Source organism: Struthio camelus, chromosome 2, assembly GCF_040807025.1.
Source record: "Struthio camelus isolate bStrCam1 chromosome 2, bStrCam1.hap1, whole genome shotgun sequence".
In the NCBI taxonomy this organism is placed as follows: domain Eukaryota; kingdom Metazoa; phylum Chordata; class Aves; order Struthioniformes; family Struthionidae; genus Struthio; species Struthio camelus.
In genome coordinates, this window is record NC_090943.1 from 143,559,355 (window position 1) to 143,587,170 (window position 27,816).

General features: G+C 39.2%; 1 protein-coding gene and 1 long non-coding RNA gene across 21 annotated transcripts in view; one reads left to right on the forward strand and one right to left on the reverse strand.

The window, feature by feature from the left end:
- Window positions 1-27,191, forward strand: LOC138066058 (uncharacterized). Of its 2 annotated transcripts, XR_011139252.1 has the most exons (3): window positions 161-300; window positions 819-2,240; window positions 23,518-27,191. It is a non-coding gene; the product is annotated as an uncharacterized lncRNA (long non-coding RNA). The 2 variants fall into 2 exon arrangements; XR_011139251.1 differs by lacking the exon at window positions 23,518-27,191 and having other exon boundaries at window positions 1-300; window positions 819-2,349.
- Window positions 1-27,816, reverse strand: part of OXR1 (oxidation resistance 1) — a 282,934-nt gene that overhangs the window by 83,229 nt on the left and 171,889 nt on the right. For 2 of the 19 annotated variants that reach the window (XM_068932824.1, XM_068932823.1), the window contains exon 1: window positions 156-411. The exons of 14 other annotated variants lie outside the window; for them this stretch is intronic. In XM_068932824.1, the coding sequence (XP_068788925.1) occupies window positions 156-309 (154 nt within the window). In that variant the 5' untranslated portion in view covers window positions 310-411. Of the gene's footprint in view, window positions 1-155; window positions 519-27,816 lie in introns of those variants that run through there. 3 more of the 19 variants (XM_068932830.1, XM_068932838.1, XM_068932836.1) reach the window with 3 other exon arrangements.

A 27,816-nucleotide genomic window follows, 5' to 3' on the forward strand; every position in this document is an offset into this window, starting at 1 on the left:
GAGCACGGCTGCGCACCCGCCGCCCCGGCCGGCGGAAGGCGCTTTCTCCCCCCCTCGGGGCCGCGGCGCTGGCCCTCCAGCCCGCCCCCCTCTCCGCGCAACCCCCGCGGCTGCTCGCTGCGCTGGGCCGGGCCCGCCGCCCCCCCCGCCAGTACCTAGCGCCGGCTCGGCCGGGTGCGGGGCGCCGCGGCTGAGCGTGTCCTGGAAGTGGACTTGGCGCAGGCCGGCGGGCACGGCCCCCCACAGGCGGCTGGCGGTGCCGCGCAGCAGGCGGCCGCCCTTGCCGGTGAAGGTGGTCAGGTAGTCCATGGCGGTGGCGGGCTCCTAACGGGCGCCGGGCCGGGCCGCGCTGCGCTTCACAGCTCCGCGGGGGCCGCCGGGCCCCGCTCGCCAACTTGTGCAAAACTTTGGGGCCCGGCCCCGCCCCCATTTAAAGGGGCCGCGGCCCCGGCGCGGCCCGCAGCGGCGGTGGGCGCGCGTCGGGGCAGCGCGAGGGAGCGGTGGGCTCAGGCTCTCCTCTGCCCCCCCACCCCCCGGGCAAGCGTTTTTAGGAAGAAGGGGGCGTTTCGGGGAGCGGGAGTCGGGGGCGCCGCTCTCCGCTGCCGCGCCCTGCAGCTCGGGCTCTTGGGGCATCGCTTCCTCTCCGTCTGGAGCAGACTCACGGTCACCTTTACATGCTTGTCAGCTCGTCTGCACTTCGGGGGTTTTAGTTAATTTTTTTCCACCACCCCCCCCCCCCCCCGAAAGCTGATCACTTCACCGTGATGTGCTGGGGAGGTTTCTGTTAACGCTAAGCTTTCGTGCTCTCTGTTGACTAGGAAAATGCGAAAGCTGTGAACCAAGGCCGTCTGTTCCGACCCCTACATCTTTTAACGGTTGTGCATATGGAGATATTTTACCTCTGCGGCTGCAAAACAAGACTAACCCTGGCAGCGCTTCGCGCTGTTGTTATTTTGCTTTTGACCGTTTACAACTCTCAGCCTTTGCTACCTGCTGGGCTACCCGCTTCCTTGTGGTGCTGGTCCGGCCAGGTCCTCCCTCTCCTCCTGTGAGCCTTAGCTACCTCCCTCCGTTGGGTACCTGGCTCCGGCAGGCACGGCGTCACTTGAGCAGAACCTGCCACGCATGGGAACGTCTCTGTCTCTGTGCAAGCGCTGTTTGATCTGTGATGTGCGTTTGTGCCCTGGCGCTCTGTGCCCTCGCGTCTCGCCCTCGTCTCCGACTTGGAAGGGCTGAAGCGATAAAACCAAGTAGAACATGATCCAGTGTTTTCACAGAGGAAGGCGTTGGACCTCGGCTGCTTTGAGACTGGCGTTCTGCAGATACTGAACCGCCCGATCATTATATTTACTACCTGGGCCATAGATTTGAGGGACGCAGAACTGTAAGTTAACATCAGAGTATGGTGCAATTATATGCTACAACTAGCTGCAAATGAAGGCACTGTTTAATAAAAAAAATACTCTTGCTGAGCCAAATCTATCGTGTACGTGCAGAACAAAGGAATGACGTGCTAAGCTATCTTAGCTCCTATGCACTTGTAGCAGCTGCTCAGTTAAATCAGAGTTTAACATCAGCATGTTGGAGTGCTGATTTCTGAGGGTTACTCGATCAACCTTTCTACTACTTAAATCATTTTCTGCTCAGGAGAGAATGATGTTCAAGACTTATTTAAAATAAAGCCTTTTCACTGAAATATAAGAAGGATTTTCAGTGGAATGAAGACCCCTCCGCACAACGGGCCAGTAGAAGTGGATGTGTAATCTGCTGTCTGCTCCAGAACTAATGCATAAATCAAGAACTGCAGAGTCGCTGCATGGTCAAAGTACCACAAGTATGTAAACTGTTCAGCCTACGAGGCCAGCCTCGCCCTGAACATTGCAATTTGTTTTCATTTCATTACAGTGATTTTGCCCTCTGCTATGAAGAAATTATTGTTGGTCTTTTGCCCTGTTGATACCATTCTAGGTGAAACTTATCTGTGTCTTTGCACTGGGAATAAACTTGCAGCTGTAGTGCTCAGCACTTTTGAGAGTTTGAGCTGGCTTATCAACCACTATTCTAGCCACATATGCATCTTTGTTATTATTTTTATTGCATATGTATTTCCTCTGTGCTTTGAAATAGACTTATTTTTTCTTTTCCGATCCAACATTATGCAGTGATTACCATTATGCTGCTAGGATAGAAGCTACACTATTCTGTTCAGCTTCAGCCAACATTTTGAGAGCATATTCAAGGTAAATGTTTTGATAATTATTAATTTGTTACCTTTTAGCTACTTTCATCTGTTTTGTTCACAAATTGTTTAACTGAAGTATAAAATGATTACCTGTTGCTGCAGTGTGATTTTCACAGTATTGAAAATCATTGCCTGTATTCAAAAGAAACAGCATATAGCAATATTTTTATTTAGAAAGTTAAGAATAAATTCCTCGAATGAACTGGCTTTTAACTAGAAGAACAAGATTTAGATCTCTGTGCTCATAAAAAGTACTAATATTATTTGTAAGACATATGTGTGACACTCATTAATCACTGATAAAATATCTAGTCACTGTGATAATATAACTGAAGTCTGTATTACAGTGTGCAGATACAGTCAGTTCTATATTACTCCAGTACGGATGGATCTTACTGATTTCAGCATCAACATCCAACAGTTGGTGAGCTCATACTGTTACGAGCTTTAGGGTGCTGTTTCTACTTATTTGTGCCACAGCTATTGTAGCAAGTTTTTCACCAAAGACTTTTGAAAACTGAGCAGGCTTAATCCTGTGTTGTTTATAAAATCTTATATACCAGAGCCCAAGCTTATATCCCACTTTTGTGTTTGAAAAGTTTTGCAGGATTTCTCAGCTTTTTGGGAGGGAGGACTACATACTACACTACATGTAAACACTACATACCTAAGCAGTGTGTGTCCCTCTTGGCATAAGACCAAAACAAATATGTTCTACAATATTTAAAATAATTTTTTACACTTAGATTGTTCTAAAACATCTTTATGAAATACCGTTCCTTGATCATACTCCATTTATTTCCTCAACATCCAGGAACTTAAAGAATTAGACATTTTGCTAAGGGGGGCTGTTAAGAAGTTTGTTATCTCATCTCTGAGTACACAAGAAGAATCTCGCCCTAGGGTTATTTTCTGGTCTGTAGTATCTGCAAAAACTGTATCGCTGTAACTCTACAATCACTTAAACCTAGCCCTTCAAAAGAAACAGGTGGTCCTGCCTGCACTTGCCAGCTTATGCCTGTTACCCGGGCTGTGCTACGCAGTCACCCGGATGAGCACCAGCACTCAGTTAGCTGGTCAATGCACTCTACAGTAAAACTGATCCAACTAAAGGTATCTTTTAGCTTAGTCAGCTGGTTCACTGTGAAGCTGTGTGTACGCTTGTGAAAGCACAAGGGATAAAACACTGGAAGAGTAAGTACAAGTGGCTGGAAGAGAGAAAGGAGAGGGAGGAAGTCGCAGAACCGCCTCTTCGCCTTCAGCGCCAATTTATGTCAGCTCAAAGTGATAGTGAAACTATGGCGTAAGTGGAGATACCTTCACCTTTAGTATTATCCACCAAAACACCTTCAGTAACTGTAGAATATGTCTGCATTTATGATGCAATACTTAATAACACACTATGCTAATCTCCTATTGCTGTAAATAAAGGCAGAACTTGGGTCTCATAGCTAGATCCTATTCTGCAAATTTCCAAATCAGATTCCCAGTGAGAGCAGGCAGAGAGGTGCTCGAGTTGCATGCTAAAACACCTGGCTGTGTGGGGCGGAGAGAATAAAGATCAATTTTGGTCAAACAGAAAAGGACATAATGAGGAAAAATATTTCCAAGATCTGAACATAGAATTATATTATATAGCAGTATTTTAAAGGAGAAAAAAGATAAAACTATGTAACAGCAAGCAGTAGTGACCTGTAATTTCTTTGGGGACAGATTTGTTGCTTGTGAAAATAAGTGCTAATTGCAGCAACTAATTCCAGGCAAAACGCCAGCCGATGCTGTGCAAGCTTCCTTAGGGCTCAGCCAGTCCACATGCCTGCTATAGAGGAGGATATGGGCCTCTTGCAATTCATCCTGCCAAATTTCCAGTGCTGCCAAGGTGCAGACAGAAGTATAGTAGGCACTAACATAAAACCCCTGTTTTATCTTGTGAGAAACAAGGTTTGCGCATGCTTTCAGAGGTGACAATCTTAACTTGAGTAATTTGGCAATCAGCATGAGTGTTCATCTGTATATCAGCAACCTATATGCAACCATGTAACTTTGACAGTTTGAACCAAATGTCTCATTTAAACTTCCTTAATCATTTTTGGTGGCACCCACTCCTATTTGACGCTATGAAGCTGCTATATGCCTTTGTTAAGCACTCTAAATTACCATGCCTGGTCAAGACTCTACTATTTAAGTGGTTGCAAAACCTGCACTGAGTGGCTAAAAGATGCGTAAAAGCCTAATTGCTCTCTCAATTTTTAATGAAATCTATTTTTGTTAATGAAAAATAATTCAGGAAATGTTTTTTTCCAGTGGAAAAGCCAAATGCGTAAAACAGAGAAAATCATAGACTGCAGTCTGTTTTCAGTGCCGTTTCGGGAATAACTAAATACCAGGCAGAATGCATATGCAATCCCTGAAGGAGGAACTAGAACGGAGGCATGCAGAACTCCCTTATTCTTAGGCATATTCTCCTATTAGCCCAATATGTTGAATGATGACGGGTGGAAATACACAGATCTAGAAGTAAAAATGGCCAAAATGGCCAATAGGACAAACCTATTTTTGTCAGTCAGAAGGTCCAAATAGTTCCAAAAGTCTACTCAGTGTTTCCATAAACGTGGGAGAAGCAGAAAAGAGATAACCATTAGGTGACACTAAGCAAATGGGTATATTTAAAACAGGCTCTTTACAGAGAATTGTGTATTAGGTGTGTCTCACCATAGAGATTTCACAATACCACATTTTCTTCTTAGATTAGACACTCAGCAAGAAGGAAGCTATCATCTGTATAATAGTCACAGAAGTGGTAAACCTGGAATCTCACAAGTCCGTGGGTTGAGATATATAACATTAGAATGGGATGGGGTCAGTCTCCATCTCAACCATTGAAGCTGATCTCTGTTCGGCGGAAAATGTAATGTTTAAGGGACAAGACAGAATAAACATGGGAATTTGGCAGTCTTGGGTTCTGGACCAGGATTCTTCAAGTATATCTTATGTTTTTCATCTAATTATTCTTGAAATAGCACTGCAAGAGACAGAAACCCACTGCACCCTCTCTTTTAGGGCAGTTGCTTTCTTATTAGACAACAGAATCAAATGCCTACTTTACTAGTATTTTCAAATCTTGCTCTATAATTCTTGCATTTCCTTTTGTAAAAACTCTATAAAATAAAGGTTATGCAACTAGACATTAGGTTTCTCCAGCCGGAGGAAAATATTTGAATAGCTTTCTTGGACCTGGGCACTTCAGTCTCCTCCTAAAATGCGTTTAAGCATCAAAGTAGGCAGTCCTAAGCACTGCTCCCTAGGTTTAATTTCTTAATATTTAACTACTGTAAAATTCAATCTATTTAGTTTTTGCCTTATCAAGTCTAATAAGTTCCAAGCAGACTAGTTATTCCTGTGAGATGCAACTGCAACACCTTTTGACCTGTTTATGCTTTGTCTATTCTGATACACAGGTTGTAGTTGCATGAATTTTATATTTTTGTTTGTTAGGTTGGTATCTAACCTAATCCAAGTCAGATTGTTTATACTTAGGACACCCCAAGTCCTTTCCACTTTTTATAGGAACCTCTCAGGAGAAAGCATTATTCACTCTTCTTTCCAGATTTTAAAAATCTTGATGCCGTAATAAAAATTAAATAATACAAACACAATACAAATACAACTTATGATAAAATATAAGAGATTCCAGAAACAGAATCAAAAAGGTGACTTGATTCACAAACAGTGGCATACCTAGCATATTTATGAGAATTTATATTAAACATATAAAACTCAATAGAAGTGATTTTTACTCCTTAAAATAGGCTTAAATACCTTCCTGCAACACAATTTGATCAGATTTCAAAACCACATCCCAGTTTTTGACACTTTTGGAAGCACCAAATTTCAGATACATGTGGCCTGATTTTCAAAGATTCAGGTAAATAACAGCCTTTGTTGCCTTCAGTTACCCACCTTCTCTGAAAAACTATATTCCATTGTCACTATCCCACTCTCATTTATACTAAAAGTATTTTGCAAAGGCAGTGACAGAATTTGCATTACAACAATGTACATTCTAAAACTAAATCTATATTTTTGTTATTTTCTCAAAGAATAATATGTATACTTAGACGTCAGAATGGTCCGTTCTACAAAAGCGTATCACACAGGTATTTCTTCAAGGAAACATCAAAGATATACACGTGGAACTTTTCAAATATGTCCTCAAATGACAAATACATACCATGCTGGGACTTTTCCATGTTTATGGCAGAACATTAGCTCTACCTGCAATTACGCAACTCTACAGATAGATTACCTTATCAAATAAACATTAAATGACCTCCAGGTCTTGGTATTTATTTGGTCAATAGTGATCTATTATGACAGGAACATTCTGCTCTGTTCAGAGAATTTTATGAAAATTAATTTGGACCTCGAAGGGCATGCATGCATGTGCATGAATGCAGAGACACTCATGCAGTTTAAAGATGCTGACTGAGTAGGTTACTAGCTGAACAAAGTTAATTTTCAGTACAGACAAAGACGTCTCCTGGTCTCCCTGTCATCCTCGCATTGGCATTTTCTATTCTTTCATCCTGCATTTTGAAACTGAATGTGGAAAACACCGTCCATGTTCTTGATGATTACAGTCTTTACTAGCTAGCTAATCACAGTCTTCACAAAGGCATAAATTATACAAATGACAAATTTTACTTATGAAAGGAGATCAGAAAATTGTTTATTCGTCAGATATTTGAATCTTAAGCATAGTCTTGTCTTAATTCTTTTTCCCCCCTTTTGCAGTATAACTGTAACTATTTTTTCACCTAAAACTCATTAAAAGTCTATAATTCTGTACGCTATCCCTGTAAGGAGGTTGCTGATACCGGCTCAGAAACAATAGAATCAGGTTCCAATTTACAGCAGTCCTTTTTACATTGCCCAATTGGTTCACAGTAACATTTAAAATCCATCTGGTAGAATACTTATAGCTAAATTACACTATTTCTGAAGACTAAGCAATCGTAATACAACTGAGATTCCAAGTCAAAGCATTGATTCAGATGGTTAACACAAAATGCTTTGTGATCAAAATCTCACCACCTCATGACCAGCAGTATTGCAGACGTTCATAGTAGGATCCACATACTTTAGAAAGACATAGTCTGCCTTGAGGGGAAAATACCACATTTATAACAGCTGAATAGCTTTTTATTGGATGAAAAGGTTTTGTCTGTTTGAGGACATAATCGGCTGTTTGTCACATGCTCCATTACATTCAGTTGGCACTGAATCAGTTTCGAATTCAGAAACAATTTTAGCTTTTAGTTATAGGTTATCAGTTTTAGTTGCAGCTCTTCGTATCTAAGATACGAAGATCCTTTTCTTGGATCTGAACAACATGATTCTGCTGAGACACCTAGAAGAAGTAAACTTAAAGGCAGCTGATGAGCAGCTACGCAATGCCCATTTGAAATAGTAATGCAGACTGTCTTAAGTAGACTGATATTCTTGAGATAAATAGGCCAAAAATATCATCGGAGTTTATCAGGAGCCAGAATAAGACTAACAGCCACAGCTGCTTCTGTAGGTCTGTTTGCAATTGTATTCTAATAAGTGTTACTGGTTTTCTATTTTACTTGCTTCTGCTTAGGCAGTGCATTCTAGGAATAAGGTTTAGTTGAAAAAGAGTGCATTCTGTTTCCTTCATGCTACCTGTATTTTTTTTTCCTTAAATAAAATCAGTGCATGAAAGCCTGCTGTACCTACCTTTTCCTGAGCCATCTAAATCTGTGCAGGACATTCCTGAAATTCTCTTTTGAGTGAAAACCAGAAAGGAGTATGTTGATCTTACTAGGAGGAAGTTCTGCTTGATAAAGCTTCCTTCTTGGGGAACATCGGCTCTTCCTCTTTCCTTCCCTCCCCCACTGGCACCACATCACAAATATATGCCTGATTCAGTTGCTCCCATAATATCATGTAGGAAACCTATGGCTGGTTACTCACTCTGTCCTTTTGGGGATAATTACTACAACTTATCCTGAACACTGAAATGCTTTGTTTCTAGCTAGCTAGATCATTTGAAGGCTGTTACGAATAATCATTACTGTATTACCTCTGAATTAAGAAACTGTAGTTTGTACACATTAGGTTTCACCTAAGATTTAGCAGCTTTACAATACTCTCTTCTCTCCCTCTTACTTTGGCATTAGTCAACTTCTGGAAGAAACTGAATGGTAATAATAGTGTTAGAAGACATTTGAATAAATATAATGGCAAAGTATCAACAATTTTTTTAAGTTCTGGTTTGTAAATCTGTTGTTTTTCTTTGAAGGAGTCAACAAGTACATGGAGAAGAATGATCAGTTGATAATAGTGAACTCAGATTTCCAAAAAGTCCCTCATCAAAGAAATGAAGTTGTCATAGGATAAAAGGGAAAATCCTTTCATAGTTTAATAACCTTCAAAGAGGAATACATGGTCAGATTTCACAACGTAGGGAGATTATCAATGTAGCCTAACAATGATCTGGGCTTTTCGACATATTGATAAATTATTAAGCAAAGAGGAGGCAACAGGCAGGTGATGGAGTTTTCGGATGATTCAAAATTATGCAGGAAAGTCAAATCTACTGAAAAGAGTTAAAAATTATTTTATAATACGGATCATCAGTAAAATGGCAGGTGAAATGCACTGCTGATAAATGCAGAGTAAAGACTCGTCCTCTGAGTGCATAACTATATTTATACATAAACACAATGATGAGCTTTAAATAAGCCATTAACATCCAGGAAAGAGATGTATGAAAGTGTCAGTAGACATCTGAAAAGCAAAATAACTCTATGAATTATTAAAACAATAATTATTATAAAATATAGTTACATGGCTCTTTAATCTCATGAATATTGATGGATCATCCTATCTCAGAAAAGACACAGTGTATACAGAAAATGTACTGAGAGGAGCACCAAAGGTGTCAAGCTACTTCTCTCTACGAAAGTAGAGAAAAAATATAATATAGATAAGTAGAAAGTACATTAGAGAAAAACGATTCACTCTTTCTTATAGCAAAAGAAGTAGGAGCACCTAGTAAAATTACTAAAAAGACTGAAAGAAAAGGAAATATTTTGTTATACAACATAATTAAATCACACAATTCATTGCCACGGGATGTTGTGCATGCCAAAACTATTAATGGTTCAAAAAGTAATTAGAAAAGTCCATCAAAACCCATTAAGCACAAAAATGTAGATAAAAACTGGAAGTCCCTAAGCCACAGACTACCCAGAGGAAATACCAGGGAAGCATCGCTCCAGACGTGTCCTGTTCTGTATTCTTCCCCCAATTATCTGTTACCGGACACTGTGGGAAACAGGACGCAGAGCTGGACCTGAGCAAAAGCATTACCTTGATCTCACCCCATCCAGACAGTTTGACGCTACTGTTAGAATTTGCCATGACAGTACTGCAGCCCCCATGCTCTGGGACCAGGAAAATTCCTCCAGAAGTTCCTTCCTTGGGTCACTTGCAGCGCAGAGGGGGTGACCAGTAAGGACTGAGGAAGCTCACAAGACCAGGCCTCAGGGCTCAGAAAGAGACAGGAAACATAAGACCAGGCCTCAGGGCTCAGAAAGAGACAGGAAACCTCAATTGCTACAGATCCTGAAGCACAAAAGAAGCGAAACTATTTATTTGTCTTCATTTTCTCTCTGTTTTAATCTCCTGAAGTTCAGTTGGCTTCACCTCCCCATTTCAGGTGCTTTATCCAGAGAACAGTAAAATGTCACTGACTCCTGCTATTGATAACTTCATATAAAGAGGCATCGTAAATGTAAAGCATATAGGGTAGCAAGGTCAGGGACCTATATGGAAAAGAATCCAAAGGCACTGTCAGGAAACTGTTACAGGTCCAAGTATTAAGGGCTCTGAAGTTGTGCTCTACAAAAGAAAGCGAATCTGGAAAAGAAAAAGAGCTGAAGAGCAAAAACTATATTTTGCCCTGTGCCCTAGGTATACTACAGTGGCTGTAAACCAGTGACTCGGAAAGGGCAGCAAATGTATCCCACATGAGCTTTGCATTTCACATAGCAACTGCCCTCCGTGCTGCGCAGCTGCAGTGCCGCACACGCTGGGAGCCCGGAAGGGCCAGCACCCCGCACCCTGACTCTGCAGCTCCTGCTTCACGCTCTGTTACACACGTACTTGACACAGGAGTTTCACATCACTGCTCCTCCATGTGCATACATAAGATAGGTAATTCTTTGATTTTGAAAAAGTAAAGTGAATCTTTAGAATTCCAGGCGTTCGAGGAGAGAGAGTTTTTTTAATTTTTTCATAGCAAAATAACATTTGCTATCATGCCAAGTTATTGTTAGGAACACAGAACTCTATGACTGGGAGATTAAGTGGCCTAAAGAAGAGAGCGTTACTGAGAAAAGCCCGTAACCCAGTATGACTATTTCATCTTTTTTAAATATGAATTTAGAAACAGTGTACTATCAAAGGTAATGGTAGTGGTCTGATTTTTATATCTGACTTAAAAATGAATATGATACTTCACCAAAAGACAGCAGGAATACCTACAATTTGCTTGCCTAAGTCTTATGCCTGTGTCAGAGTCAGTTCTTCAACATGCCAAGGCATTCCAGTTGCAAAATGTACATGCTTGAACTAAAATATTTTTAAAACACAGTCAGAGGGAAAGGAGGGTCTTATGCTTGAGGCACAAGCCTAAAGCATTGCAAGGTATTACTTTCTTTTCCTTGGCCAGGCACAGACTACTATGTGTACATGCTCTGAGTACATGCTTTTTTAATTATTTGTGTGTAGTGCCCAAATTGAAAGACACCTGAGGGCTCCATGCCAAAGAGCTACAATCACTTGTGACTTAAGCTACCAACACTTGGGTGCTCTGAGTGCTCAGCACTTTGAGAAATTACCTGCAAGTATGATTTGCTTTCCATCTGAGCTAGTCTGGGTTTGGTTCTGTTACCAGCTTTATTAACTGGTTGAAGGCTACATTTTAGCTTACCTCTCCGACTGCCACCATGTTACCTCTTGACCCACCTGCTCCTGATGGGACAGTGTGGACTAAGGTGGAAAGTGCTGGTTGTTTTTTAGAGTGGCTTTGTGATATCTCTGCAGTGCAGTGCAGCTGAAGCAATGGCACAGAACTAGCCCCTCCAGATCCTACAGAAGACCACAGGAATCAGATATTGAATTGTCAGAATGAATAAGGTATTTTGATGAATGTCATCATTACTCTGACTTTTGTTTTCCACACTTCTAAGAAAAGTGACGGGAAGCAGATAAATCTGATTTGTTTGGCATTGAGATTGTGCTCAGTTCTTTAGAGCAGACATAAAAAAACAAACCCAAAGAGTTCATAACCTAAATAGATTCATGCAAACGGAAGTCATCCTGGCTTCTTGATGCTGAAATCCTTTCTGATGAAGTGGTCTTGCTTACAAGGTGATTATGGACCACAGGAAGCAGGTGCGATTTAGCAGATGCATAATGTCCACTCATTTTCAAATATTTTACATTCTCATTCTGCCAATTAGTGCAGCTTTGCTGCCCATGTTTTATGACAGATATTTACTGAGCTGGAAGTTTCAAAGGTTTTTTCTCCTTCCTGCATACCTCCCACGTCCTCTGCATTAAGAGCACAGTCTACATGATTATTCCATTTTATTTGTAGTTCCTTACTTGACTGTTTGGCTTTGTATTTTTTATGGGATTGCATTTACACTTTGTTTTTTAATAAATCTCAACTATCAGAAGCCCCAATAAATATATCCATAACCTTATTTAATGTACATGCACTATTTGTTTTCACATGATGCATATTTTCAATTTACATTTAATGAACAGTTCTTAATTTAAGGAATATTTCTCCTGTAAATTCTTTTTTGTCTCAGTGACAAAACACAAAGTTTCTAGGCCTTTTACTGTGTAATTTGTATCCAGCATTCTTTGTGTAAGGACATCAAACTCAACATCTCTCCTGGCATTAAATTCTTTATTTCAAGCTGTTACTCTTTTAATAGCTGATGTATTTTGTTTTATAACTCACAGAAAAACAGGATTTCTTTTCAATGAGATATGTAGTAAATTTTACACTGCATGCTATTGGCCTTTGCTTAATTTCTGTGAAGACTAATATTTTGCCTATACTTTTTGAAACCAGCAGGTAGAAAGCAAGGTAGCAAAATGTCTCATTTTACAACATGTGCTTTTTATTTCTGTACGCACATTTTACTGAAACAGATACATATGTTGCAGTCAGCTAGAACTTGCAGACAGTATATTTAAAATCGCTTTTCCTCAACAGAGTTAGTTTATATTGCCTGTAATAGCCGTGACATCAGGAAGCTCAAGTTAACAGCTCTTTCCAAGGTTATTCAGCTTGGGTGTCTCAAGGACTCGCAGTTCTCCACCCCCCCTACATGGACTGCACGTAAGCCTGCAAAACAAGCTTGCAAATGCTGCAGGGCACTGGATGAATGGTTTGGCAGATGCATGGAAAAGACTTTTACTGAATGAAACAGCAGAGGAGAGTAAGCTTCTAGTGATGATATAAAGTGACTTCAGGACCGATGTAATGATCTGCGCTCATGATAGCTAAGTGCTACCCTGAACACAATAGGGCCAAACTGGTCTAGTAATAAGATTCAATTTTGTAAATCAGTCTGGCTCAGGACAATGGTGTCTCAGTCAAAGAAGCGTCGCAGGGTGGTGAGCCTAGCCAATGTTCTTTGCTGGGAAACACAACGTAGTACATGTTCGATATCCACAGTGGTGTTTTTGACTGCTTAAATGCTTTCCCATTTGTTTGGATGGCAAGATACTTCCTCAAGTATCAGTATTATCACCCTAAAGAAAAAGAATTAGTCAGGAAAAGAAATTGTGTGCTTGCACAATCACACAAGCCTTTTGAAAGAAGTAATTAGACCTTAAAGGGCATACTGCTGTGACATCTTGCAGATAGGAAAATCTTGCTCAATTTTGTGGTCTGCCATGGCTCTTGCATTTTACCCAGGCATTCGAGGCTAAAAAATTTTCAAGTATTATAAAGAAGACCTCTTACGGCTTTTTTGTTTTATTACAAAGCAATTTAATCTTTTCCTCCCCAAAAATTCAGATTTTTTTCCCCTTTATATAATGAAAATGTTCATGTAAGCAGCTGTTAGTCCCAACCCCACTTCTCTGTCACATATACTCCCCTTTAAATGAACTGCTCTTATAACAAGTTTTTTTGGCATTACTGTCGAGCAGAATCCTACAGACATTCTGCGGCAATGAAGTTGTAACCATGCTGGCCAGTCAGCCCTGCTGGAAGCCCAAGGGCATTCCAGAAAAATGTTTTATAGCCATCTACATATATAGTGCAGAGAGATGGATTTCTACAATATCAGAATCCTCAGATTAATCTCCCCTATTAGAAAGTGCTTTGTTTGTAAGGACTTTGTTTTTCAGAAGAACTCATGCTTCAGGAAGAAAATCCAAATGGCAGTCTAAGGCTAAGTGCAAAGAGATCACAAGGATGATGTCCAAACCATTTTCAGATGATTCTCTTCCTCCTTTCCTTCATGGTGATAGACACATAAGCACACCCAGACTTTCTTGAGATACTTTTCTTTATCTTTACTCCCCATTACAGATAATGTTTTCAGGAGGGGAAAAAAGAAGTGAACTTCAGCAAAGACTTACTCATAAGTGCAATATATTCTCCTTTCTCCATTAGATAGCAGTTGAACAAATCTGTGAGCTACTTAGTAGCATGCAACTGATTCTGTTGTACTTTAGTCATTTCTATTTCTCAAAGTCTTTTTGTTTTCCTCTTTTGTAGTTTCACTTAAATAAAACATATGAAAAATTTTAGCTAATACCACTGTATATCTCTAAATATTGAGTGTGGGGGGTGTCTAATGAAAATGTAGTGCACTCAATGAAAAGAGGCTATTAGACAGGTTGAAACTGAGCTCTTGCTGTACTGGAGAAAGAACACTTGATTTCTCTAATAACTGGTCAAATACTATCACAGCAAGAAGTCAGCTGAAGAATAAAGTGCCAATATGTATGACACATATGACAACACATGTGACAATACATATGGCAATACATATGACAATAAAAAATTGTGGATTGCCTGCCTGGGAAAATTAGTGCTATTCTTTACATAAGCAATAAACAAAATATTGAAAAGAAAATGTAAAAAAAATCCCAAAAGAACAAATTATTTATTTCAAAATATGACTACCGATTAAAACAACTTTACTAGAAAACATGATGATAATAAACTGCTGGACTCTGCCAAGGCACTCAGAATACTGTCACCTGTTGTGAACAAAGTAGAGATGTTTTTCACAGCTACAATGCTAAAAGCTCCACTTTTTTCTCCCTTGGTATTGATATCAATGTCGATGAGAGTCGACTTTTTTGGCATGTAACTGCTGTATGAACTACTACTAATAGTTTTATACAACTGATGACACAGATATGCATAAAGTGCCTGAAGCTGCACTGGGGAGACAATTATAAAAGTGTATTAGCTTTGTATCAAATAAAAGCTTTAAAGGCTGCTTTTCTTAAACACTGCCAATCATTATGAGGTATTAGAAACAGTTAATGGTGCAGTTCCCAAATAATAAAAGTCTGGGATTTTGCTTTGCTTTACACTGTCGCTATCAAGAGTATTTACATCAGATGGCTCTGTGTAATCATTTTAATGCTACACAGCAACCATGGGATCTGTTAGTTATACTACAGATACAAAACACACTAAAATTTTCTCAACATCTAGTCAACCATTGTACAAAAACAGTAAGGTATAATTTTTAATATGAATAGTTACCAATGGCTTTACTTGATCCTTTTTAATGTAAAGGACTGTGTGTGACATAGTTCAGTGAGGATACTGCGGAAGAAGCAGGAGCTTTTCAGGGCACAAAATTCTTAAGAAAGAAAAGGGGTTCTGTCGCTTTCTTTTTTCCTGTGAAAAAAGACTTGAGAGAGATGCATCTTTTATCAAATGCATAAACATTTAAGACTATATCTTTCATTGAAACCCATAGCTCTTGTTCTGCAGGACAAAATTTACAAGTGAAGGAAGTAGCTATTTACCACATCTGACATCATTTTCCACAGAAAGGACACACTATCATGATTCACATACTCTGACTGAATTCCATATATGTACAGGAATATAAAGCAGGAATAAATCCTGCACTGTTGACCTCTAAGACAGTACAATTTCTGGTGTTAGTTTTACAAAGCATATCCTTGCAATTCTTCCACATGGCAGTATCATGCAAGAATTTCTGCAGTTCAGAAGTACTTGACCAGAGACGGTACTGGTGTAATGGCTTAATTCCAAGGCACGTGAATTTCTACTGCACGGGCATGGTCAAAAATGACAAGAAGATTGTCTAGGCCAGTTCCTTCTTGATCTCAGGGGTCATACACTCAACTCAGGTTTGCTTTTGGGTCTAGAGAGAGGTTCAAAGAGCACAGAGCGGGGTGCTTGGAAAGCAAAGAGCAGGGATCCATTAGATTTTACAGCAAAAGCCTTCTGGGGCCACTTTAAGTCCTGCTATTTGCTTCCCTTAGTACACTACACATTTTTATTTCCAAACATTAATAAACTGGCTAGTGGCTTGGGCAGCAGAGGGTTGATCAACAAAAAAATTGTAAGGAGAACATTTTCTTCTTCTTAACTGTTTTCAGAGCAAACCTGGCATGCAGTAGAAGAATTAAATTAAAGCAGTTGACCAAGATTTGTTAATGCCAGACACACCTTTTCCTGAGTTCTTACTGAATACAAAAATGTGTGTCTCCCTGAGGGCATTGTGCAGAGTTTTGAGATGTAAGGTTTTGACAGTGGAAAAGTACAAGTCTAAATATAGTACATTTTGTCAAACTTTGTTTAATAGAATGTTCCAATAGATATCTGTTCAAAACTGTATCTTGCTACTGGTTCCTATGCAAAACCCTTTACTAATGGGAATTCTGCAAAGTATGTGGCCATTAGAATGTACTGATTATTTTGGAAGGTATTCAGGCAACACAGTAGACCTTAGGTTCACATCTATCTTTGCCATAGTTTGGAGTGCAGGAGGTCTTACCGTTTTACTTTTTCCTTTTTGTTTACTCACTGGTTCCTCTTTTATGACACATAAGAAGCTATCTCTTTGACAGGCATCAAAACTACAGTTGGCTACTGCATTTCCAGCACTGATTGTAATCCACAGCTCACAAACTTCTGTTTACACAGAAGGAGGAAAACCTAGCAGTAAACAGGCAAAAAGAAGGAAAATGTAACAAGTCTCTGAGGCATGGAAGTTCAGTATCTGAAATCCACCCAGCACTGAAATCATAAATAATAGAGATGGAGATTTTTAAGAAAAAAGATTAGATCTAGTAAAAAGATCACTTTCTCTAATAGCAGTCTATACGTCCACCTTTAGAGCTCCCTCAATTGTGTATGAAATTTCATGATACCTTACATTTCATATGAAACCCTGTGAGGGAGTAGTGAAGGCATAAGCACAGTTACTGGAAAAGAAGTCTCTTGCAACGTCCATGTAATTTTTATTATTCTACTGAAAGGTTTGTCTTAGTGTAAATGAAGGATTCGCACAATGGCACTTCATTTTCTCCCCACACTTCACTTTTTAATGGAACACCTCTGAGCATGAGAATGCTGATCTCTAGGAGACAGTTATGTAGGGAAAAAAAGCAGGTCAGGGTCTCCTCACAAATAACATTACCTGCTGCAAGAAGCCTAAGAACTGTGATTCATCAGATTTTATTGGAGCTCTAAGTCCAAACTTTGACTTGCTGTGTGAACACAGGCAGATATTCTGCCTAGAAAATATTTTCCTTTTCCCCTCCTCTAGTGTCCGTTTTATTTTTAAAACTACACATTCTTTTGAGTAGGTTTTTGCTTACATTGCATAAACTACTCTTCAGGCATTGCTGTGATACTGTTCATGGCGATTGGATTAAGAATGAGAGAACAATAAGAAAACAAAAACTATAAAGAGACAAGGAGAAATAGAGAAGAAATCTTAGCAGTGATGAAATGTAACATGGTGCAATTTCAGCATCTTAAGTTATTAAATGAGATCTAAAATTTTAAAACACTTAGGAGCAGAAATGAAGTGATCTGCACTCACTTTGATGTCAGCAATTCCTTCTAGTATCTTTCTTTGCAGGCAAACAAACTATACTGGAAGACACAAGCCCAGTTTCAATATGGGAAGGATGGAATTATCCATCCACAACCATAATGTGATGTGGGGACACCCTCATCTCATCTTCTACTAGCACTTGTTAATAGCAGGGGAATAGGGAAGCATGTTCCCATTGCTCATTGAAGGCCACAGGAACTCAGCTGAAAGCTTCTTTCAGCCAATATTACAAGATTGGAAGTAACTTTTAGAAAGACACCTGATCTGACCTTTGCCACAGGACTGTCTTTCCCCTGGACTGCTGAGGAAGCAAGAACATTTCAGTGCTCCCTATTCCTCTTTGGAAAATCCCATGCATGCATTATGACTTGCAAAGAGTTGACCTCTGCAAATCAAACCAATCAGAGCATCCATCCACATAAGTCAAGAGAAACTGATGCTATGCTCAACTATTCAACAATGAAAAGAAATACCCAAATGCTAGTGCCGCCTAGAAAGGCAGCACTGGACATAACTTATCAAACCTGCAAGTCATCTCTTGGCTCAGGCTCTTTTTAGTGTCTACTGTGAAAACTCTGTAATATTTAGCCAAGGATCATGCTCACTGTTTATTCTGTCTTATATTACCAAACTTACACTGACTGCAGTGCCTTCTCCTGGGCAACTCTTCCACCTATGGGCAGTAGAACTCTGCCCCCTGCCCACTGGAGGGAAGGCTGGGATTGGGAAAGATTGCCTGGATAAATAAACACTTAGAGAGTTTTCTCCAGTATCCATATATATATGTGATCATTTCTGTGAAGGAAGAACTGAAAAAGTGCAAAGGATTCTGGACCTAGAAATTTTTCCTCTAAGTCATTTCCATATCTGGGAATCTTTCTTTGCAGCCAGGTCAGAGGCAGACCAGTTCTAATGCACCTGAAATGAGGAACTCCTCAGAAAGAACTGTCCAGAATCTTATATTTATACACAGCTCACATATCTAGGTTTCCCTTTGTAACAGACCCTGCAGAGGATTTTTTTAAAGTAAATTAAATGTTTATTTCTTTACTGGATGGAAAGCTTTGTCTTCAAAAATGCTGAACACATATTTTAGCTGTCAGAAGAGATGTTCTTTTATCCCCTCAGAAATAGACTTGCAAAGATGAGAGCTCCAGGATGCACGCCCTAAGGAAAAATGTGGCCAGAGTCCATGCTGGGATGGGTTTTGAGACGTTTTCTGTCACATCAACTCCCAGCCAGCTCATGGCTGAAGTCCTCACTCAGCTGTGAAGGGTGGGGACCACAGAAGCCTAGCTAGAAGCTTTTTTTAGTTAGTGGCATGGAATCTGAACTAATTTTTTAGAAACACCTAGAACCCTGAGCCACAGCATTGAAACTGTCACTCCATGGCTTTTAGAACAGGAAAAAAAAATCCCTGAAACCTGATTCTTAGTGGGCAGGCAAAGACTCCTGTCCCTTCCCACCACAATGAAGACAGTTCCAGTCATATTATGGGGGAAAGTCCATACTTACGTGGTTGAGAAAAACTAGATTTTTTTTGTCCTCCTCACTTCCCCATGATCCTTTGTTGCCAAGACCTCCTAAAAGATACCAATAATGAAACTATATTGATGAAGTGGATTAATTGCATCCTGCAGTTCCAGTTCATTTGCTGTGACATTCCTACTAGGTCTGACACTAGGCTACATAGTGAACATAGGGAGAAGTGAATCAAGTCCCGTTTTTCTAGAGATGGCTCCATTGCCCCTTCCTGCCATACAGTGTGTGTCACAAAGTCTTAAAATGCTTACAATTTTACTCAGGGAAATACATGCAATACAGGCCTACAAAACGTCTTTTCAGCTTCCCTCCAAATACATTCACCACTGGTCCCTCTTTTGTTTTTTCTTTCTTTTTTCCTTCTCAAAGACAAGTAAAACATATTGCTTTCAATCAGCTTCAAAAGGAACAAACTTGTAATCGTGTCTCTAATCTGCCGAAGAAAAGAAGAGGACCCTAAAGCTGAATGTGATATCTATGCCAAAATCAGATATGAATCAGGGCCAAACATCAAAGGTGTTTGCAAATACAAGACAGCCATGCACAAAAACCCCACCTTGTAAAGCAGAAGAAAAGTTAAATGTTTGTTGTCTGCTTGGCTTTGAGGGAGCAATTGCTTATCAAAGCCTAAGGGTATTCTAAGGACATAATGTTCTCATTTATTATGCTTCAGAGAGAATGATCTGTAATTTCCTTAGCAAAGAGTGCATCTACACTGACTGATAAGTATGCCTGCCAAATAGATAGACAGGAGTTGAAGATCATCTCTGAGTTAATTTGGATTCAGGAGTCTGCACTCTAAAAATTCTAGCTTTTGGTCCTCCATAGGCAATTCTTCAGGAATGATATTGCAAGAGATTTTCTGGACATCAGAATGTTTCAAGTTGTATCCTGCAGCTATTATGGTTCTAATTGAAGAAATCAGAATCACAAGCTAAGGCTTGATGTCCAACCAAATATTATGTCAGTAAGCAAAGACAGTAACTGTTAGTGACGCTTTTGACAAGAGTATTAATTCCTCCCTGTTCTCCTCCAATCCCTTTTACCTTCCAGGGAGAAGTGCTTCAGTGTAGTTTGAATCTACAGGTGATCCTTTTGACGCTACTTTCCCTAAAATTCTACCTTGGAACTATATGCATACAGAGGAGGTCTGTATTTCCCAGTAGGTGACAAATTACATTCAGAATTCCATGGAAACTTATCTTAGTGCAACAGTCTCTCTTCATTTGGAGCATTTCAAATCTTGGCCAAATTGCTTTCTCAGGATGAAAAGCACCTCAAAAAATGAGTTCTCAAGAAGGATATTTAACGGAATGTACTCATTTCCTGTACAACAAATTTTTTTTTTCCTTAAAATAGTAATTAATTAACCAAATACTTCGTAGCAATAGAAGATAAAGGACACGCAGAACTATATGAGGAAAGCACAAATAATGGAAGCTGTGGTTCCCCTCTATCAATTATGATCTTAAATAAAAGCAACAAGCGACCTTTTTGATAACTTTCCAATCCCTGAAATTAAGTTGGTATTGAAGGAAGAGATCACATTTATTTTAAATGCCTTCTCATTTTTTTAGATATGATTTAAAGGTAGATGAATCCTTCTCCCATAACGCACAAAACAGTGCAACAGAACCTATACTCAGACAGCAGGAGTAGTGCCTGTCCCTGTGAATCTGTAACTCTGGTTCTAACAGTAACTTCCAAGTATTCTGGAGGAAAGTTATAAATTGTGTCTGTGAATTGTGTGGGAATAAAATATTGATGCTAGAAGGGAAGTATATCAGGACAAAGTCGTTTGAAGCAAAACACATTTTAATCTTACAAGATAGCCAGACCTTGGAGCCATATGAAAATACAAGTCAGAAGCTGCAGGCAATATACTGCACTGTAGGAACTGCGTGACAATCCCTCATCACTGAGAAGAGCTCCAGTTTATCATCACTTTCAGTCCCAGATTCCCAGGTGTGACTTTTGACAATATGCAGATTCTTCTTATGACATTGGTCTGTGTATTGTGAATCCCAGAAAAACTCTATTTCAGTTTTACAGATGGTAGCTTTGTTCCTCCTCTGGCTGAAGGTATCACAGCTTGTCCTGCAAATTTTAGATCTGGGCTTGCTTTCAGGGAAATCTCAGGTGTACATTCAAACTCATCAGTTTCATTAACTAGCAAAACCCTCAATCCTGAAACCCAACCCTAGTCTTCCTTGTATAACAGAATGTGCTATTGTTGACATTCTAGTTAAATTCACATGTCCTAGGGATGTAAAATGTAGGGCATGGGTAGGAACATGTAGGAATAAATCTGTACATAAATGAGGAACTGAAAGCCTTCTAATTCCACATTCCAAGAAAACTGCATTTTCTGGAGAGATCATATGCCGGCAGCTATTTGTGATGTTACTATTAGCAATTTAATCCTTAGCTCATATTTATAACGCTGGCATCCTCATTCCTGGTGATTCAGTAGATGGTAAAAGTATGTTTTACAAAAATGTATTTCAATAAACCCTTAGTTATATTTCAATCCTTTAAAGGTAAAATAAATATATATTTAGTGAAAATTTACTCCCTTGCATGGAGAGGTTTGAGAAACAGAGAACTCTGTCTGAATCTTTGCATTAGAACCCTGAACTTGCCTGAACTTTTATAATTGGGTTATTTTTCTTACTGTTACCCTCTTATTAAGAAAAAAGAGTTTTAAGTTAGTACTTCCCTACAGTTTGACTTCACATGTGAAAAGAGTGTCATTCCGAAGACTTCCTTCTAACAGATGATACAAAGTTCACATTAGACCTGCTGCAAGCTGCCAAATGGACTGAAAATGCCCCCAAATGAAGAATATCTCTCACAAACTATCCTAGATTGAAAATGTTCAATACATGTAATGTATCCAGACATCACAATAATTTGTCAAAGACTCTTACACACACTGGAAAGTAACATAATCAAGAAACATACAGGGTACATCATAGGTGTCTGGGGGAAAAGATAAACATTTCCTCCTGGAAAAGGAGGAAAAAAGATTTAGAAGAGAAATGTTTGCTACATCACAGCTTATAATTAAAAAACTTAAACAATCATACATTAAAGACTGTTTTTGCCCTAAGATCTTCTTTGCCATTTCAGATATCATTTATAACTGAGTATTATATTAATTTATGGCGAGGTTATTATACACATGCAGAATGATTCACGTTTTAATTTCTTTTTTTTTTTTCCTGTGGTAGATTATTTCTAATTATCCTAATAAAATATTTTGAGCACTAAACTCTTTTGCTTGTCTTTTATGGCATGTGGTATTCTGGAAATAATAATTTCACATTTTTCTTCACTTTTTGCATTCATAGCTGTATATGAGATAAAATCTCTATATAAAACTCTGAAATGCCAGAACTATTCCTGAAGCACAATTACTTGAGCGCAGTTCCAAAGTAAGCTACGGTTATTGTAATTACTGATATAAAGATTAATTATATGTCAAGCACTTTACAAAAATAGGGTTAAATTCCAAATAGCATCTACAGTCAACTGCATCATTGCTACCTTATTATTCTGAGGCTGGTTCATCAAAAGCCCCAGCCTACAGTAATCAAACAGCTATTCTGAAGATGCCTGCTGGGAATGCCCCTAAAGTGCCAGCCACGAGCTGGGAACAGCTGAAGCGCAGTAACTAGTGTTCTGATCCTCTCTGTTCCTCCCGTTTTCTTCAGGGGGGAGGAAAAAAAAGCCTGCCTCAATACCAGTACTTTAATCTATTTGACTCTCTGCCTATAGTTTTTTCTCTAGCTTTGTAAATTGTCTTTTGTTATGTCAATTAGCCAGCTCCAAGTTATCCACAACGATCCGGCTCTGCTCCCTTTTATGGCTGGGTCTTCACTCAGATCAGCTCAGTTATAATGATCCAACAGCACTTTCAGGGCAATCCATACAATGCATGGACTTGGGGAGCTCTCGGTAGTATTAGATGAATGTCCTAAGACATAAGGGACGAAGACCTCAGGACTACTGATCCTTTGCAGAACTCTCCATTGGATATTTTCTGGCAACTTGGAATGAAATTTATCTCTGAGAGTCCTTAGGTCACTAGTATTTATCTACAAGGGACCACGACCCATCCTGTGCTCCCTCAGGGCTCCCAAACTTTCACGCCTAGGATGGCTCTTGGAAAAAAAAATAATATAGACCTAGTTTATCTCAGATACAATATCTAAAAAGGCTAGGCATATACTACAAAGTCAATTAAAAAAGCCAAAAAACAAAAACTACCAAAAAAAGAGGTAATTCCTTTGTAATTCTGCTCTGTGTACCAGTAAGTATGACAGGCTTTGGGGTTTTAAAATATTGATTTACAATTACATTATATCTAATCAACTTGGCACATTTAAACTGAGTTATTTTACAGATTTATGCACTACTTTTTCACTTTTTGATATTCTGAACTTAATTCTTGTTATCTGTTTTTCATGTCTGGTCAAGACAAGAAATATCAGCAACATATTTGACAAGAACCTAACCAATTATCAATATTATATATTTTTCCAGGTGCCTGCATTGTAAAGGAGCCTATTACCCTGAAATATAGGTGCCTATGGATCTGAAATCATAAAAAGTAACCTTCCCTTTATAAAAGGAAAATCATTTTGCAATGAACACAGTATCTTTCAGTGAAGTTCACATGTCAGAAAATCTTCTACAAGCAATGAAGTTTTAATATCTCAGAACTTCAATCTGCAAAGAACTCCAAGCAGGTGGCCCAAGGGCAGATGCAGAATCCCACTAAAGCTAGTGCAGCATCCTGGGCTGGATCAGCACAACTCCATGAATGAGGAATGGTGGTAGCAAACTTATGCCTCCAGAAAGAACATAACTAGATACAATATTCATTCTCCTCTCCTCACAGCTGAATAATTTCTTCAAGCATTATGCAGTAACTCACGTTGCTATAGCCAAAAGGAAGCATGTGTCCTGCCTACACCTTCATGCATTAGAAACCTCCATGAATCAATTGCAATTTCAGTAATTAGCAGTGATTCCCTCACCACAGTTTTAACAAACTTTCGAGAGTTACTAATCAGAAAATAGTTTTTTCACAGTGAGGTAGAATCCAATCTTTTAGTCAATGACAGAACCTAAATAATTTTGCCAGAACATTTTTGTTATATAAGCGTATGTATGCAAGTATGTGTATCTGAAGCAAAACCCTTATTTACGGTACAAGTCTTGCTCTCCTGACAAGTGAGCTGCCTCATTTTCTGCAATTCTGCCAGCCAGTCCCTCCACAAACATGGTGCTAGGGAAGCCCTTGCAGCCACAAGCTTTTAGCCTCAGGATGCACCTGAGAATGGCTGCATCAAAGGTGGCGGAGATGAGGAAGTCAAGAGGACATATGACTCTTGAGGGAAGAAGGCTCAGAGGCAAGGAGCAGGGGACAGTATTACTGCTCTGGTTCTAAAATATGCCTTGCTAAAATCCAGAAGTGTGAATGCTGCTTACAGAGTCACCTACTTGTCGTACACTAACCCAATATATATTTAATTATATTAACATTCCTATGGAGTTGATCTGAATCATTTTCTGTGGTAAGCAAGTCTTTAGCTTGACTCCACACTGACCTGTTTCACTTTTTGAGGGCACCCATCAAGATGAAGGAAAGCAGAAGACACCATCAGACACTAGAAGGCCCATTTCTAAATAGGATGTAACAAGTTATACACTACTAGAAGGAAGTGGTAGAGGTTGGAAAGATGAATTCATATAGAAACTTGGAAGAATGGCATATGAGAATGAAATATTATTGACTCCTTAAAAGTTCAGCAGTTTTTTGATCAGAACTACCTCCATGTCTGAAGAGTGTCATCATCACCTCATATGATGACCCACATTCTTTTTCTGACATGTTACCTTGTCTTCATGTCCCTTTTACTTTCCAGAATAAAAAGGGAGGTAACATCTAGTGGTCCAATCTCTGTGCCTTTGACAAAATGTTATTTTTTATCTTTTTTCCCCATAGCTTTCAAAAATAAGAGTTAAAAATATAAATACCAGCACTAATATCAAAACTCCTGACATTACCAGGAAGTTAGGCCAAACCAGCTATTCTGGGAAGAAGAATTCTCTAGTCATATTCAGGCTTATTTCAATCACTAATGCACCTTACATCATCAGATAGGTTTGACTGGGAAAAAAAAAATATATATATATATTTATGCATAAACATCTATATGTATCTCCAGTACATTTTAAATGACTAATCTGAAGGGGCATGTTTCTCTTAAAACAACAATGTTATTGAAATATAGCAGAGCACTACATGAGGAAGCATCAGACAAATTAGAAGGTAGTGTAAGAAATAAAGAATCTAACAGAATGTAAGAAAAGGAACAACCATCCTATGAGGGAGCAGATAGTTGAATTCTTTGACATGTGAAGGGAAATTCATATTCATATTCAGCATTCATATTCCTTCAGGGCTGAACCACAGCATGTCAACATTATTATTACAACAATTTAGGATAAGAGAAAAATTGAAACAATTAATCTAAACAGAGAGACTTCATTTATTAACAAAATACAAAGAGATAATGAAAAACTGTTTTTAAAAAGAGCTGGCATAATCTACATAGCGAAGAAATCTGTGATCTGTTGGTGACTTATAACAAGGGGAACAGCTGCAGTGGATGGCAACCAACACTCTCTAAGCAAAATCTGTTATTGTGTCACCCTACTTTGAGTGCCTTTTTATGCCTCAGGAAAGCCTGAACACTGAAGCCCTTTAGCTTATATTTCAAATCTTATATAACAAGGAAGTCAAAGGCTCAAAGGGGGAATGCTCAAAAGGAAGGAAAAGAGTGCCGAAGCTGCCTGCTAGCAGATCCAGCTGCAAGGCTGGGAAGATCCCCTAGTGAAGCAAACTGGGAAATGCAGGGAGAAAGGGAACTGCCCCCACTACCACTTCTCCCCAAAAGGGAGATAGCAGTAACCAAGGCAGAGTGAGCCTGAGGAAAGAAGACAGGAGCAGCATGGCTGGAGCAGCTGAAGAAATGGCATCTACCGGACAAGTGGCAGCAAGCAGTGAAGGAGAAGATATTTTGAAGAGATACTGAGATACTCTTTTACAATATGTCTAAGTCATTTGAGAAACTGAGGAGCTCCACAGACTGCCTACTAGGACTCTGCCTTATTATCCAAAAGATCTATAGATGCTTTGCTGTATAAGTCTAAAGGAGAATCAATATTCCGAGGAAGCAGACGAGATCAGTGCTACACGCCAAGTCAGACTTGCCCAATTGTCCTTGATTAAACTCCACTGAGATTTTACAAAGGTATTGCTAATACAACCACCTACGTCACTGCAGATAAAACCCAAACTCATACACCCATATTTAGAAAAAGCCAAAGTCAGTGTGAGTAGGCAGAAATACACAGAGGTAGTGAGTATTACAGTTCAATGACCCAAGATAGTTCTTCCAATTTTCCTTAGAACCTCTTTGCAGAAGGAAATTTCCTTGCCAAATGTACTAACCATGGTATTTTGTTTGCACTCAGCTCCTGCTGGACACTGAACTTCTTCCTACCGCACACGCATTTTTTCTCTAAAAGTTAAATCTGTGATAAGAACAACCCTTACGATACTTACTCAGTCTAAACAATATTTTACAAGCAGTGATCAACTTAAGCCACGCTTGTGAGCCACATTTAATCCTCTGGAGTATCTCCCACACAGAAAATTGCCTGGCTGACATCTGCCCAAGCAGAGGAGGAAAGCCATAGCAGAACTCACGTGTTCTTTTGTTCTGAGGAAGGATGAGAACAAAATGCAAGACTGCTACATGTAAATGGAAGGAACAAAGGAAACTTTAGGGAGATCCTCCTCTCTCCTCTTTGGGTTGACTACAGCAACATCTCTGAGTAAGGAAATGTGCCCAGTGGGGCATCTGAGGAAATGGGCAAAGAAGATAGTGTGACCAAAGACAATGCTGAGAAGTGACAAAGGCAACACCTTGCTTGAGGCAGCTGGTCTGGTGCCACCTCAGGAAAAGAGATAGTTGTATGGGAGCATGCAGAAGAGTAAAATGGGTGAAAAGGATTCTTTTAAGGAAGGCCCTGGTTTACCTGTATATTTGATAGCCATACTGTAAAAAAAAGTATTATAAAATATGCATATTTTATTCAGTTCACTGAATTGAGACAATAAATTCTTCTGGGAACTAAAAAGGTAGGTTTGCAATCAGCATCTCATGATTTTTATATCACTGCTGAGTTTTGACGTTCATACGTTATCACAATTGTTTCGTTAGTTGTGCCTATTTTGCGAGGATAGTCTAGGTTTGTAATTTGATTATTCGTATTAGGATCATTGCTGCATTTTCCAGTATAAAGTAAGCACTATCCACCTTCTACCTCACTAAAGCAATAATACAAGCAGAGAAGCAAGGCAGAAATGGCTTTCATAGGCTCACATAGTGCACCAGTTGACTGCAGAGTTATCAAATTCATTCTATTTTTAAAATGTTACAATTATTTATGTTAGTTTGTGGAGTTAGAGGCTGTGGCTGAAAGGAAAAGGGACGATTGATTTTGCACTGAGAGAATCAGTAACAATAAAACTTCCAACTTAGCTTAAAACAATTTTATCAACACCGAAAACCAAAGCCTAAAACTGTCTTGTATTAGACAGAAAGAAACAAATCGACTGTTATTTCTTAACTGTAAACAATGAACATATTGAAAACTGCATTAAATTAACAACTCTCTAATAGTAGTAACACACAGGGAAAATATGGCTTCATAATTCAAAAGAAATAACTTACAACGAGATCATTACTTCTACTCTAGTTTGTG